The sequence below is a fragment of the Camelus bactrianus genome, chromosome 11, assembly GCF_048773025.1.
Source record: "Camelus bactrianus isolate YW-2024 breed Bactrian camel chromosome 11, ASM4877302v1, whole genome shotgun sequence".
Classification (NCBI taxonomy): domain Eukaryota; kingdom Metazoa; phylum Chordata; class Mammalia; order Artiodactyla; family Camelidae; genus Camelus; species Camelus bactrianus.
In genome coordinates this window covers 84,915,906-84,931,921 of record NC_133549.1, presented here as the reverse complement: position 1 = coordinate 84,931,921, position 16,016 = coordinate 84,915,906, and the positions used below count along the sequence as shown (strand labels likewise).

General features: G+C 38.3%; 1 protein-coding gene across 1 annotated transcript in view; it reads right to left on the bottom strand.

Annotated features, from left to right (window-relative positions):
- Window positions 1–11,145: 11,145 nt before the first annotated feature.
- LOC105076991 (cortactin-binding protein 2-like) overlaps window positions 11,146–16,016 on the bottom strand; it is a 29,074-nt gene continuing 24,203 nt past the window's right edge. The window contains 2 exon segments of the mRNA XM_074373122.1: window positions 11,146–12,059; window positions 12,061–12,167. Coding sequence (XP_074229223.1) covers window positions 11,930–12,059; window positions 12,061–12,167 — 237 coding nt within the window. The 3' untranslated portion in view covers window positions 11,146–11,929.

The following is a 16,016-nucleotide window of genomic DNA, read 5'->3' as shown; positions in this document are numbered from 1 at the left end:
CAGGAAGCAGCAGGAAGAAGGTAGGTTGGCCTGTGCTCAGTCTTTCTTATTGGATGGGTTTTTCTTAAGAACAGCCACAGAAAGTAGTGGTGCCTCAGGGACTGACTGATACCAAGGTGAGGGTTTGGCAGAGTGTTATTAATAAATGTGAAATAAGCAACTTCCTCAATGATACTTCTTGGATGGAATTTAGCATATAATTTCAACCTGGTGCTGTTCAGTGCTTCCTCTTAGAGTCCGGGAAGTTGCCTCCTTTTCTCCCACTGGACGAATGTGTTATCACTTTCAAGCTTTTTTGCTGTGAAGACAAAAATAATAAAATCAGCCCTGCCAACTACCTTATTTCAGTGGCCAGTTTTCCTTCCTCTAATGAACAGTGCTGGCCAGTGTGACTGAATCACTGCATGTGGGCAGCACGACTCACGCATGTGTCAGACAGTCAGCGTCCTGGGCAGGCTCTCCCTTTTTGGAGTGCAGCTCTAGGTGGACAGGGACACCTCTTCAGACTTGCTTTAGTTGGAGAAAAGCTCAGAGAGAATAAAGAACCTACCCTTTTCCTTGAAATTAAGGGTTATTGAGCTTTGCTAAGGTAGCGTGGAAAGGTGAAAGAGTGAAACCCCCAAGCTCTACACCGGGGGGTGGTGGGCACTTGTTAAATAGTGTTACGCATGCTGAGGAAATCCTCACTTTGGACTCAGCGTGGAAGTTAAGATTGTTTTACGCAATGAGTGTAGGCCAAGTGAGCATCATTCCTTACACAATGCTGCTGCTTAATGACTGTGTACCTGTGAGGTGTGTTACATGTGATGTACATTTGGTTTTCCTAGAGGTTGTCTCAGTATATACTCATATGACTCAACTCCTTCTGTGTTCTTGGCTTTTCTGTCAGTGGAAGTAATGGTGATGTGTGTTTGCTCACCTCACCAGCTTTTAAACTGAACACTGATTCCCTGGCATGGGGAAACACTTCTCATTTCTTCAGCAAAATGTCCAACAGGCCAAGCTAGTTTGTAGTCAGTTTCTCACCTTGAAAAATCTTGTCTTTTATATAATCTCCAACACTTAAAATGGAGGAATGTCTAGATCACTATCAAATTCTTTTCATATCTTTTTTTAATACTGATACCATTGGATCTTTTGATGAATAGCATTTAAAAAAAAAGAGGGATGGTGTATTAGAAGTTTCCTGGGAATGCTAAAACAAAGTAACATAATCTGGGTAGGTTAAAACAGTGGAAACTTACTTTCTCACAGTTCTGGAAGTTCTAGAAGCCCAAAGTCAAGGTGTTGGCAGGGCCATGCTTTCTTTGAAGGCTCTAGGGGAGGATCCTTCCTCGCTTCTTCCTAGCTTCTCCGAGGTGCCAGCAATCCTTGGTGTTCCTTGGCTTGTAAATTCATCACTCCAATCTCTGCCTCCATTATCACACAGCATTCTCCCTCCATATCTTTGTGTGTTGGAATTTCCCTCTTATAAGAGCACTAAAGCCCACACTCATCCTCAACTTAATGGGATCACATCTGCCATGACCTTATTTCCAAATAAGATCACACTCAAGTTCAAGTGGACATAAATTTTTGGTAGATACTATTCAGCTTAGTACAGGTAGTCTTGAGAATACTCTTCTAAATATTCTAAATCCCTTTAACCTAAATGTGGTTCAAGCAAATACCACTACAGAAATAATCACCATCACATCCCAAGCTCCATTAATGGCACACATTTGTATTCATTTAACAAATAGTTACCAAGAGTCCATCAGACACCAGGGACAGTGATGGGCACTAGGGAAGACAGTAATGAACCAGAGAGATGAGGTCCCTGTTTTCAAGGAGCTTACATTCTAGTCGGGGAAGAGATACACAGTATAATTCATTTGTACTCACAGGCAGTATTTATTGAGAACTGACCATGTGCCGGTCACTGAGGATGAGGAAAAGGAAGAAAGAGCAGAGTCCATGCCCTCATGGAACTTACTTTCTACTGGTAGAGGGACAATGCATAAATAGGTAAATGAGTAAACAAAATAATTTTAGCTGGTGATAATGCTATGAGGAAAGTAACAGGGCAGAGAAGTACAGGGTACTCTTTTGATCTGAGCCCTGAAGGAAGCCAGGGTATGAGAATTGTGACTGTCTCCATTCAGTGTTCTAGTAGGGGGAACAGGAGGTAAAGGCAAGTTCCTGGTACCTTGAGGAAGAGCTGAAGGCCAGTGTGGCCTCTGGGAGCCAAGCAGGATGGAACAGAAAGAAAGGGATTGAGCAGTAGCCTGGGGCTCACGTAGAGCCCAGTAAACCACCATGAGATACTATCACTCTAAATGCTCTGGAAAGCAGTCTAAGGGTTATGAGCAGAGAGAGGAATTTGGATTTACTTGGATTTGATAGGGAACCCCTTTGGCCATTGGGTGTGTAATGGGTAGAAAAGGGATCATATTTAGCTGCAGGGGAGGCAGGGACCTTGACCACAGAGCCATTGGGATTCAGACAGTGAAAAGGGCTGTGAAGTAATCTTGGCATGAAGGAGAGGAGGGGTATGAAGAAAGGTAATTACATTGGATGGCTAGTATCCAGGCAAGGCCTCCCTGAGGAGGTGGCATTTTAGTGCATACATGAGTGACTGGAAGTGACTAGATTTCTCAAGATCTTGAGAGAACAGAAATTGGAAAGTTCTAAGTCCGCTGTGTTAAAGGCAAGAAAGAACAGCTGGAACCTAGATGATTCCAGCCTAGAAAGTCAGCAGATGCACCATGAGGACTGAGGGAAAAAACCCAGAGTAGTGTCAAGTCCACCCCCTGGAGCCTTGTGTTTGTTCCCTGAGCCTCCTCAGGGTCCCAGAAGGGACATGAGGCTCTGCAACTGCCTACCAGGAACAGAGTATTTCACCTTGGCCCTGGAGTCACTGTCTGTGGCCCACAGGCTTCTGTTGTATTGTAAGGGACAACATTCCTCAGTGTAAGAGAAGTGACTGCTTTCTGAGATGCATTCATTTAGAGGATCTCCCTCTGCAAAGCATTACAACTAATCGTTCTCAAAAGCCTGTGCCTTTTCACACAGCAAAACCATTTCCAGGAATCTGCCCTACAGAAACAAAGTTACCAATACTTAAATACAGTGTATGAAGATTTTACTGTGCCATAGGTTATAATAGCAGAAACAACATTAAATAAACTGAAACAATCTCCTTCATTGTTTTCTCAATGATTCATTTTTTAATTAAAAGAAAACTTTTGGGCTGAGTATGCATTCTAACTTTATTCTTCTAGTTTTCCTGATTGATATTTTCATAGACAGTTTTGTCAAAAGTAAATTGAAATGTAGCAAAATTTGGATCAGCCTTGCACTAGATACAAAAACAAAACCCGTTAAAGCATAAATGAAAACAAATGAAGGTGCATTGTGGCTTCTCAGTGTGGTTCAGTGTATAATGGCCCACTTTGATAGATAAATGGCCAATGTTTCACAAAATTGCCTATTTTCTCAGTGAAGGGAGATATCTCTTTTCTGCACATGGCTCATGAGTTACAAATTCGTTCTGATTGCCAGTAAATTGTGGACTAGATGATTAAAAGAACATTCGAATGATAATGCTTTCCTGTATGCAACCAAAGAAACTAAATGGGAAGAAAATATACCCATGACTCAAACCCCAAGTTTCTTTTAAGGAAAAAGAAGTCAGATCTTACCATTAATTTTTGGTCCAAACAGCAGGAGATAAAATACAGAATTTAATATGAGGGAAAAAAAACTAAAGGAATTTGAATAAAGCCTATCAATAGGAAAATGGATGAATACATTATAGTACATCTATAATATGGATGTCTATGCAGCCATTAAAAAGAATGTGTAGGGTCTGTATTTGCAGACTCAAAAAATTATGTATTGTGGATATTTTTCTAAGTTAAAAAAATTTGCTATGTTTTTATTGAATTAGTCAGTTTACACTCTTGTGTCAATTTCTAGTGTACAGCACAATGCTTTAGTCATATAGGAACATGCATATATTCATTTTCATATTCTTTTTCACCACAAGTTACTATAAGATATTGAATACAGTTCCCTGTGCTATATAGTAGAATATTGTTGTTTATTTTATATATAGTAATTAGTACCTGCAAATATCAAAACCCCAATTTATCCCTTCCCACTCCCTTAGCCCCTTGGTAACCTTAAGTTTGTTTTCTATGTCTATGAGTGCTTGTTTTGTAAATAAGTTCATTTTTCTTTTTTTAGATTCCATGTATAAGTGATATCATATGGTATTTTTCTTTCTCTTTCTGGCTTCACTTAGAATGACCTTCTCCAGGTGCATCCATGTTGCTGCAAATGGCATTATTTTAGTCTTTCTTATGGCTGAGTAGTATTTCATTGTATAAATATACCACAGCTTCTTTAATCTAGTCGTCTGTCTGTTGATGGATATTTAGATTGTTTCCATGTCTTTGTTATTGTAAATAGTGCTGTTGTGAACATTGGGGTGCATATAATTTTTGAGTTAAGGTTCCCTCTGGATATTTGCCCAGGATTGGGATTGCTGGATCACATGATAAGTCTATTTTTAGACTTTTGAGGAATCTCCATACTGTTTTCCATAACAGCTGCACCAAACTGCATTCCTACCAACAGTGTAGGAAGGTTTGCTTTTCTCCACACCCTCTCCAGCATTTATCATTTGTGAACTTTTTAATGATGGCCATTCTGACTGATGTGAGGTGATACCTCATTGTAGTTTTGATTTGCATTTCTCTGATAATTAGTGATATTGAGCATTTTTTTTTCATGTGCTTATAGGCCATTTGTGTGTCTTCATTGGAGAGTTGTTTGTCTTCTGCCCATTTTTGGATTGAGTTGGGGTTTTTTTGTTTATTTATTTTGTTATTAAGTTGTATGAATTGTTTATATATTCTGGAAGCTAAGCCCTTGTCAGCCTCATCTTTTGCAAATATTTTCTCCCATTCCATAGGTTGTCTTCTTGTTTTGCTTATGGTTTGCTTTGTTATTCAAAGCTTATAAATTTAATTTGGTCCCATTTGTTTATTTTTGCTTTTATTTCTATTGCATGGGTAGGCTGCCCTAGGAGAACATTGCTGAGATTTATGTCAGATAATGTTGTGCCTATGTTTTCTTCTAAGAGGTTTATAGTGTCATTTTGTGTTGGTATAAGAACAGACATTGGATCAATGGAACAAAATAGAAAGCCCAGAAATAAACCCACAAACTTTTGATCAATTAATCTTTGACAAAGGAGTCAAGAACATACAATGGAGTAAAGACAATCTCTTCAGCAAATGGTTTTGGGAAAGCTGGACAGCTGCATGTAAATCAGTGAAGTTAGAACACTCCCCTACACCATATACAAAAAGACTCAAAGTGGCTTAAAGAATTAAACATCTTGGCTTTTGATTTTATACAGGTGAGTCACTCATTTGAGGTTTCAAAGCAACATGTCTCTAATTTAGGACAGGCTGTTTCTCAGTTTGGATGTGAATGACAGGTAATCTGGGAAGGTGGACACTTTTCATGATCCAAAGGAGGCTATTCACATGGAGTTCAGTATAAATTGTGTCCCCTGAAGCATAAGTCTGTTGATGTCTCTTGAAAGACCATACTAGTCAGATTCTACAACATACAGGTTGGCTATTCCCAAGAGGAAATGTGACTTGATTTGAAATTAAAAAGCAGACATTCAACCTCACATCTACCACAAAGTACTATATGCTTCCATGAATCTGGGCCACACTTTTGAAAAATCTGAAGTGGATATGAAGTACATCTGTCAAGGAAGACATGAGAAGGAGCACAATAATTTTAATTTATTTATTTTAAAAAATTTATCGAAGTACAGTCAATTACAATGTGTCAATTTCTGGTGTACAGCACAATGTCCCAATCATGCATATACATACGTATATTTATTTTCATATTTTTTCATTAAAGATTATTAGAAGATATTGAATATAGTTCCCTGTGGTACATAGAAGAAAGTTTAAAAAAAATGTATGTATATATAGTGGCTAACATTTGTAAATCTCAAACTCCCAAATTTATCCCTTCCCATCCCCTTTCCCTAGTAACCATGAGATTGTTTACTGTGTCTGCGAGTCTGTTTCTGTTTTGTAGATGAGTTCATAGTATCCTTTTTTTTTAGGTTGCACATATGAGTGATATTGTATTTTCCTTTCTCTTTCTGTCTTACTTCACTTAGAATGATGATCTTGAGGTCTATCCATGTTGCTGCAAATGGCATTAGTTTATTATTTTTTATGGCTGAATAGTATTCCATTGTGTAAATATACTGCAACTTCTTTATCCAGTCATCTGTCGATGGACATTTAGGTTGCTTCCATGTCTTGGCTATTGTGCTTGCTATGAACATTGGGGTGCATATATCTTTTGGAATTAGAGTTCCCTCTGGGTATACCCAGAAGTGGGATTGTTGGGTCATATTGTAGGTCTATTTTTAGCTTTTTTGAGGACTCTCCATACTGTTTTCCATAATGGCTGCACCAAACTACATTCTCATCAATAGTGTAGGAGGGTTTCCTTTTCTCCACACCCTTTCCAGCATTTATTGTTCATGGACTTTTGGATAATGGTCATTCTGTCTGGTGTGACGTGATACCTTTTTGTAGTTTTGATTTGCATTTCAGGAGCACAATAATGATCCATCTTGGCAACGCAGATTCTCCAGTGAATGGGAAAGTTGGTAGATGTGAGCTTAAGAAAGTGAAGGCTAGTACATCCATATGTACCCACCTACCTACCTACATACAAACCACAAGATTTCTGTGACTGACACAACTGCCCAGTCATGAACACAGTGTAGAGGTTTTGTTGGTACAGTAATGTTCTTCACGTACATTGGGTAAACATTAGGTTTACAGATAAAGGAACTTAATGTATAAGTATTTACAGGAGTAAGTGAGGTATAAATATTTAGCACCTGAAAGGGAGAGAAAGAAGATGGTGTTGTGGTTACCCCCACAGAGGGCGTTAGAACCCTCCACCCAAAATTTGGTTCAGATATCAAAACTGATGAACACATACATACAACCAAGAAGGTATGACAGGTTTATCACTCATATAATGAGGTCTTCTTGGGAAAGCAGGGTGGGCTTCCAAGCAAGTCCAGAAGTGGACTGAAAGCTGGGAGAGCTTGGGGTTTTATGGTGGTTAGGTAGTGGGGCTGGGGTGATGATTCCTATGTATAGGTGAGGCTTGCATGATCTGAACTTCTTACCAGTGCTAAAGGAGTGAGATTCTAAGCTTTCTAATCAGCTTGCCCTGATGTGGGTAAGGAGAAAGGGGAGTGGTGGAGCTTGAAAGTGACCAACAGTCAAATTCATTGACTAGTGCTTTTTATATCCTAAGAAATCTGTGCCTAATCTAAAGTTAAATGTTTTTCCTATGATTTCCTTTAGAAGTTTAAAGGAAAGTTTAAAGACTTTCAGCTCTTACATTTAGGTCTATAACCCATTTGAGTTGATTTTTATATATGATGTAAGGTAAGGGTTGAGAGTATTTTCTTTTTGTTTTTGTTTTTTTACATATTGATATAAAATTGTTTCAGGACCAAGTATTGTAAAGATTTTCCTTTCCCCATTGAATTACTTTTCAAAATTGGTTTAACTATTTTATATCTTTTCTGTTTCTATATAAATTGTAGCTTCAGCTTGTAATTTCTTTTAAAACTTGTAGGGATTTTAATGGGGATTTCTTTGAATCTATGGATCATTTTGGGGAGAATGGATATCTAAAAATTACTAACTCTTCTCATTCACTGACACAGTGGATATTCTATTTTTCTGAGTACTCTTTTTTTCATGTTGTTTTATACTTTTCAGTGCATGTATTACATATTTTATTAAAGGTATTTCTAATTATTTTTTAAATTTTGATGATACTATAAGTAAGATATATTTTAAAATTTCCGCTTGCTACTATATAATATACTGTATATTTACTTTTTTTCTTTTCTGAATTAAGGTATAACTGACATATAACATTTTATTAGTTTTTTTAGGTGTACAACATAGTACTTTGACATATGTATATGTTGTGAAATGATTACCACAACAAGTTTAGGTAACACTCATCACTGCACATTATTATATTTTTGATTGTGATGAGCACTTTTAAGAACTACTGTATTAGCAACTTTCAAATATGTAATAGACTATTATTAATTATAGTCATTATGCTGTACGTTATATATCAGGGTTTATTTAATTTATAACTGGGATTTTGTGCCTTTTGACCACCTTCACCCATGTCACTCGCCGGCCCTGCTTCTGGCAACTGCCAATCTGTTTGCTTCATTGATGAGAGTTTTTTTTTTTTTTTTTCTTTTTAAGATCCCACATATACATGAGATCATACAGTATTTGTCTTTCTCTGTTCAACTTATTACATTTAGCAAATCCCCTCAAGGTCCATCCATGCTGTCACAAATGGCATATTTCTTTGTTTTTTATGGCTGAATAATATTCCATTGTGTATATATGCCACATTTCCTTTATCCATTCATTCATTGATGGACACTTAGGTTCTTTCCCTGTCTTAGCTATTGTAAATAATGCTGCAATGAACATGGGATGCACATAACTTTTTGAAATGATGATTTCTCTTTCTTTAGTGATAGCTTTTTAAAAATATTCTTGAAGTGTAGTCAGTTTTAAATTTTATGTCAATTTCTGGCATATAGCACAATGCTTCAGTTATATGGGAGTATATGTATATTCATTTTCATATTTTTTCACCATAAGTTACTACAAGATATTGAATATAGTTCCCTGTGCTATAAAGCAGAAACTTCTTTTTTATCTATTTTATATAGACCAGTTAGTATCTGCAAACCTTGAACTCTCATTTTATGATTTTCCATCCCCTTCTCCCTGGTAACCATAAGTTTGTTTTCTATGTCTGTGAGTCTGTTTCTGTTTTGTAGATGAGTTCATAGTGTTTTGTTTGGTTTGTTTTTTTTTAGATTCCACATGTAAGTGATATCATACAGTATTTTTCTTTCTCTTTCTGGCTTACTTCACTTAGAATGATATTCTCCAGGTCCATCCATGTTGCTGCAAATGGCATTATTTTAGTCTTTTTATGGCTGAGTAGTAATCCATTGTATAAATATACCACAGCCTCTTTATCCAGTCATCCACGATGGACACTTAGATTGTTTCCATGTGTTGGCTGTTGTAAATAGTGCTGCTATGAACACTGGGGTGCATGTATCTTTCTGAATTAAGGTTCCCTCTGTATATATGACCAGGAGTGGGATTGCTGGATCACATGGTAAGTCTAGTTTTAGTCTTTTGAGGAATCTCCATACTGTTTTCCATAATGGCTGCACCAAACTAGATTCCCACCAAGAGTGTAGGAGGGTTCCCTTTTCTCCACAGCCTCTCCAGCATTTATCATTTGTGTACTTTTGAATGATGGCCATTCTGACTGGTGTAAGGTGAACCTCATTGTAGTTTTGATTTACATTTCTCTAATAATTAGTGATATTGAGCATTTTTCCATGTGCCTGTTGGCCATCTGTATGTCTTTATTGGAGAATTGCTTGTTTAGGTCTTATGCCCATTTTTGGATTGGGTGGGGTTTTTTTTTATTATTAATTTGTATGAGCTGTTTATATATTCTGGAAATTAAGCCCTTGTCAGTCTCATCGTTTGAAAATGTTTTCTCCCATTCGGTAAGTTGTCTTTTGTTTTGCTTATGGTTTTCTTTGCTATGCTAAACCTTGTCAGTTTAATTAGGTACCATTTGTTTATTTTTGCTTTTATTTCTATTGCCTGGGTAGACTGCCCTAGGAGAACATTTCTAAGATTTATGTCAGATAATGTTTTGTCTGTTTTCTTCTAGATTTATGGTGTCCTGTCTTACATTTAAGTCATTTTGACTTTATTTTTGTGTATGATGTGAGGGAGTATTCTAACTTCATTGATTTACATGAGGCTGTCCAGCTTTCCTAACACCACTTGTCAAAATGACTGTCTTTTCTCCATTGTATTTTCTTGCCTCCTTCGTCAAAGATTAATTGACCATAGGTATGTGTTCTAACTGTATTTTGAAAGCTCCTAATCTGAATGCCCCCTTTAGACATCTTGCAGCCTGCCATTCAGTTATAAAAAAGTACATGTTGAATTTTACTTACAAATCAAAATTGTATGGATGTTACTGTAGGTTCTTAATAATGTATTCCAAATGTACCTTTGTCTCTTCTCTGGTCCTTGAATGCACTAAAGAGATTTTTATCTTCAGAAAAGCTGCTAATATAAAACAATGCTTTATCACTAAGAAATCAAATTTGATATAATCTAAGATGGTGTATGTAAGCAAGAGGAAGAACATGAGAGCCACCTCAATCTAGGTATGTTGGTCTATGATTTTGAAAGCATTCAGTTTTGTTCCCAAGACTAGTGTCTTTTTGTGAAAACACTTGAGAGTATCAAATGCCAGCAGGGTACCAAGAATTTGAGTTCAGCTCAAAGGCATTATTGTGTTCAATCCTAAGACCTACCAGCCTCTCTCTCCTATCAACACTCTGTCCCTTGCTTTAGTTCTACCTCCCTGTCCATGAGATCAAAGCTGTACACTCCAAGGATTTCAGAGATGAAGCCTAGGCTAACTGATGTGCTGGAATTGATTTCTTCCCTGATACTTCCTCCTCTACTTCTCCCCATGCGGCATAATCTTCACCATATATTTAAAAAATTTACTTGCAAAGTTTAAAATCCTTTCAACACACATGTGTACCTACTTATAAATAACCATTCTGTCCAAGAAAGGGCTTTCAATACTCAAATATCCTTCGTACAAAATCATACTTTTTTATATGTATGAAAAGCATTTTTTTCCAATGAGCGCCTAATTCCTCTAGCTCCACTGAGATGTTGGCTTTATTTCAGTTTAAACCTTCTAACACTTTCTAATAACAGTGGGTCTTTCTCTGAATAATAGCAAGTGAAATACCAACATGGAGGACCAGTTTTATAAATGCCCCTAAATTGAACACAAACATATTTTGCACTGATAAACTATTAAGAGCAATAGATAGAAACTAGAGCAAAATTATTTCGTTAACTCAATATTTTATTTGGTGTCAAGGCATTAACTTTGAGGTTCTATAAGTCATTTGATTAATAATTTTAGAAGAACCCATTCTAGAAAATACTTATTATCCATTGTGCCACCAGATTTGAAGAGGGCATTAACTTTGAATTAATTTATTGAAGCACTTACAGTTTTTTAATATCCACTTAGGTACAAAACTTTTGTAAGAAAGATAACACTTTTAGTTATTGCATTATATAATTTCCTATTTTACAGGAGGCATAATGCAAACTCATATGCATAAATATACATGATATAACCATTAAAAGATTTAAAACTACAAACTAGAATTTAACAGGCAAAATGCTTAATATGGCTTTTAGGAAAAGTAACTGTTTAGAAATGATTTGTTATTGCCCCATTCAACTCATTCTTCATCAAGTGAACCTAAAAGTATGATATTCATTTAAAATGGTACATGTTATCTAAGCCAATGTAGTACACATTTTTAACATGTAGTATGCAATGATTCCTGGTTTTCTTAAATGTTCATATATACATATATATAGATATACAGTACACAGTTGTTTTAATACCCCTGAACATCTTGATTAAAACTATTACAATTGTTCTATTATAAAACTACTTGAAAAGTGGGTATAATGTCTTGGTCTTGCAGTTCAGTCCTACAGAATTGAAAATAAAATGTTGGTTATAAATCCAGTCTTTACAAAAACTTGAATAGTGGCCTCACACTCATATTTGTATTACACTGAAAACATCTGATTCGCTTAAAGGTATTTACATCTTCTTGTCCTTGGTTTCTGTGTGAAATATACAGAAGTTAAGAATGAGACAACTGTAGGCAGGCCTATTTGTTAGGTTTTTCTACTTGTTCATTTTTGCATAAGTTCCAAATCTCTTCTTTTGAGTTGTTGTTTATTTCTATTTGCCGTGTGTTACTGCTGCTGCTTTCAGTGCTCTGGAAACACTAGGTGACTACTTCTAGGAACAGGAAGAAAAGATTTAACTCCTGAAACACCCAACTCAGTCTCTGATATACTATTGCTGCATTCAGGTGTTTGATAGCTGCTGAGAGGACTGACCTCCTGTAAGAAAGGGAAACAAAACAGCATGTCACATTTGACATTGTGACCAGCTTCTGTGATCAGTCCTAACTTCCTCTCTGAACAAGCTTGTAGGAGGTTCTTCCTTAACAAGGAGCAAATGAAAATGAAAAAAGGAAAAGATGAGTGCTTAACTTCCCGTAGACCCACTGCCTGGCTTTCATTAGGCCCTTTCTGGTGTCACAAAAGAGCTCAGTGCAGGAGTCAGTGAATCAAGTGCCAAAGGGTCTGGGGTCTCCCCACCAACAGGAGCTTCATGAAGCCCTCGGCCTGAGGAAATCAACCAGAGGGGACTAGTCCCACCAACTAGTTGTAAGCAGTTCTACAAATCAACCCTGGTGCCTTGAGTGAGTTACTTACCTTTTCTGACTTCAGAGCTGTAAACGAAAAATTGGACTATTACTCAACAGATACTCTGAGTGTTTAACTACAAAACAAAACTGCGGTGCTTGGCATGTGGTTAGAGACCATCAAAGAGCAACATCCTTGCTCTAGTAGAGCTTACGTCCTAGAGAATTAAGGTTCCTGTGCAGCAGTTCTGGGCTGAGGCAGCCCAAGGTCTTCCACACTGGGAAACTGCATGCTCTCATTTTCCTAGGGTTCCAGAACTCCTCTGCTCATCTGGTCTAGGCCCTTGAGGGAACCCAGGAGGGAACACTTGGATAGGTGAGTAGATGACGCTGGGACAAGACCTTTCCTGCACGCTGTTCTCCCTTATCTTGTAGTGTTCAGTTCTGCCAACAAGCAAACAAGAAGAGAGGCCTACCAAGTGTGCTGCTCCAAATGCGTTTAAAGCAGATGATACTGATTGCTTTCCTTCTTTTTCAATTTAAAATAATGCAACCATACAGCAATGTATACACCATAGAATTTAACAGGCAAGATACTTCATATGGCTTTTAATGGACAATAGTAACAGTATGGCCTCTGCTGGCTGTTGAATTCTCCTGGGTGTCTTCTTAAATCTGTGCACTGAGCCATGAGCCTAGTAAGGCAATCCCAACTCATAATTTGGTTTAAAATGCCAGCAGACATGGCATGCTAAAATAACAGCTTACTGGTATTTATGAGGAGGTGAGGTGGACCTAACTCTGGGCATCCACAGGGGTAGTGCTGTCAAGGCCCTGAGGGAAGAAAGGTGACACAGTGTGTTCTTTGCTAATCCACCCCTCTGTCAGCATCAGGAAGGCAACGGGAGTGCATCTGGATGGCCTGTGGCAGGAAATGCCCACGTGATATAAAGTACCAGTGAGCACCCACAACAGCTAAAATTGTGGTTTGATCTTGAGGCTGGATGTGGACAGGTAGGGAGGTGTGAGGAGTGCATGGACAGTCACCTGGGCTTTGGGAGGGCCATGGCAACCCTTCCTGGGCTAAAACCCAAAAGTTCTCTTAATTAAACATAAGGATACTCATATTGTGCCTCTAAAGCTCAAAGAAAACCTCTTGTTTGTTTAGAAAAGGCACTGCCCCTAAAAGAAGTTTTAATTGTTTAACTGTAAAGAAATATTGTTAAATCAGAGTAACTAATACAATCCTGAGCATCTGCTGGAAGCTAAGAGACACCATAATCCCAGTTCTCTAGATGGGAGAGCAGGAAGAAGTAAAGGAAAACAGTGTGGAGGAGATGACACTGCAGTGGATCTCTAAGGACATATGGGACTGTGACAGGTGAGGAGACAGGGAGAGGTGTAGGGTGTGGTGTGGAAAGAGAGAATAACATGTGAAAAATAAGTTACATGAAGGTCAAAGACACATTTGTAAAGAAGGAAATGGGGTGGAAAATAAGAATGACAGAGCAGAGGTATGTGTTAGAGTGGATCTCAGCCCAGGTGCACATGAGCCTCATCAGGGAGCTTACAGAAACCCCAGTGTCCAGCTTGCATCTCAGGCCAGTTGCATTAGAAGGGTCTAGGGCCTGTGGTCCAGGCATCAGGGATTAGAGAAAATCAAGTGGATTTCATTATGCAGCCAAAGATGAGAACTTTGCTTTAGGAGATTTAATGTGCATTTTCATGAGAAGAAAACATGTATTAGTGCCTGTTCTTTCTATTGATTTAAATATGCATTTCTGTAAATTTTTTTTAATTTAGAAGACGGGCTAACATGCCACTTGATTAATAGGCCCCTCTTTGACCAAACAGGGGAAAGTGATTTCAACTAACACAGAAGCTCTTCTAAAGGGAATTACTTCCTAATAACAGAAGGAACTGGGTATCTAACCAAGAAATACTCGGAGCTTCTCAGGCTAGAAAAGGCACGAGCCTGTGAAGCTCTCAGGACGCCAAATCCAAACGGGTATTACTTCGCCCTCTGCTGGTAGGCTCGGAGAAAAATAGTAACCTTGGGGAACAGTCAGAACGTGTTCAGTGGGCAAAGGAAAAACGGGAGGCAGCTGGCCTAACACCCACATCAAAGACACATTTAAACAACTCCATGTTTCTTTTTAAGAGCCCAGAAAGTATCAAAGGACCAATTTTTTAAGGTCCCTTTTAACACAAAGCTGTCCAGGGCTTATCTTACTTTCAGTACTATTTTTTTATGAACAGTGCCTTACTGTGGCAACCCAATATGGTCATGTCACAGAAACAGGTACAAAACTGTCTCCCTTAGATGCTAGTCAACAGCAGCCAGTTACTAGCAGTGAACACTTTTTATACAGGAAAGTGACTGGGCCAGTGGAGACAGGGCTCCTCTTCACACTGACTGTCCCACGAGGAATCCTAAAGCAGGGTCCTGGAGGCTTAAGAAAAGTATTCTGAACCACAGCTCAGGGGCAGCTCCTGAACAAAGTGTTCTCCAGCCAGAATTCTCAGTAGAGACCCCAGGTCACCTCCTTAGTCATCCTTGCGTACCTGCTCTCCAAGTCATACTATACTGTGCTTCTAAAATGTTCCCAACTGGGAACAAGAAAAGCAAACACTCTAGAGAGTGAGCCAGGGAGGTCGTGCTCTTCTTCACAGATGGTCAAGTTACATATTTCTTACACGGGACCGCAGCCTCATCACTATTCCTCCCCGACACACACACAGCCCCACAGTTTCACATGTGATTCATCAGGACTGAAACCTAATAAAGCAGTGAGAGGGCAGGGGCAGGGGAGCTGAGGAGGAGGAATAATTCAGTGGTCTCACCACACTCACTTGAGAATCTGTTCTCTGCGCTCCCCACAGGGTGGTGTCAGTCGCCATCAGAGGGGACGAGAACAGGATGTGAACCAGGATTGACATGGCTTGGTGAGCAAATCACGCATCATTAAATGCCTCTTGCAAAAGGTGCATCCTCACAAAATCACTGCTGGGTAAGGAGCAGTTTTATTGTTTCCGTTCACCAGGAGGATCAGGCTGGGCCATTTCATCTCTTGGCATTTATTAACCAATCTTTTATTTCAAGAGGTTAATGAACTCTGTTGGAATCTGCGCTCCTCTATTTGACATTCTGATTGGTTTTTAAAGGAAAGACTCTCACTGAAACATCATGCATGATACAGCAAGTTAAAGAAAACCAGAAGTGAGACCATGTATAGAAGACCGTTAGGTTATCACTCAGCCCTTTGCTGTAAATTAACTCCAATTTTCCAAAATAGTTCTCAGATGAAAATCAGTGTTCCCTTTTAAAGTAAAACAAGACAGAAGTTACATTAGTTCTAGTTTTGGCATAAAATAATGAAACCAAATGGAAAACACACAAAACTTTGGAATCAAATTTTTAGGCATCAAACAGAAGGGGAGGGGGAAGTAATGCTTTTTCTATATGATTCTTTCAAGCTATTAGCCCAACAGTAATCTTTCTAACCTTGATTACTTAATGAACACTTTTACCTTTCTCCTA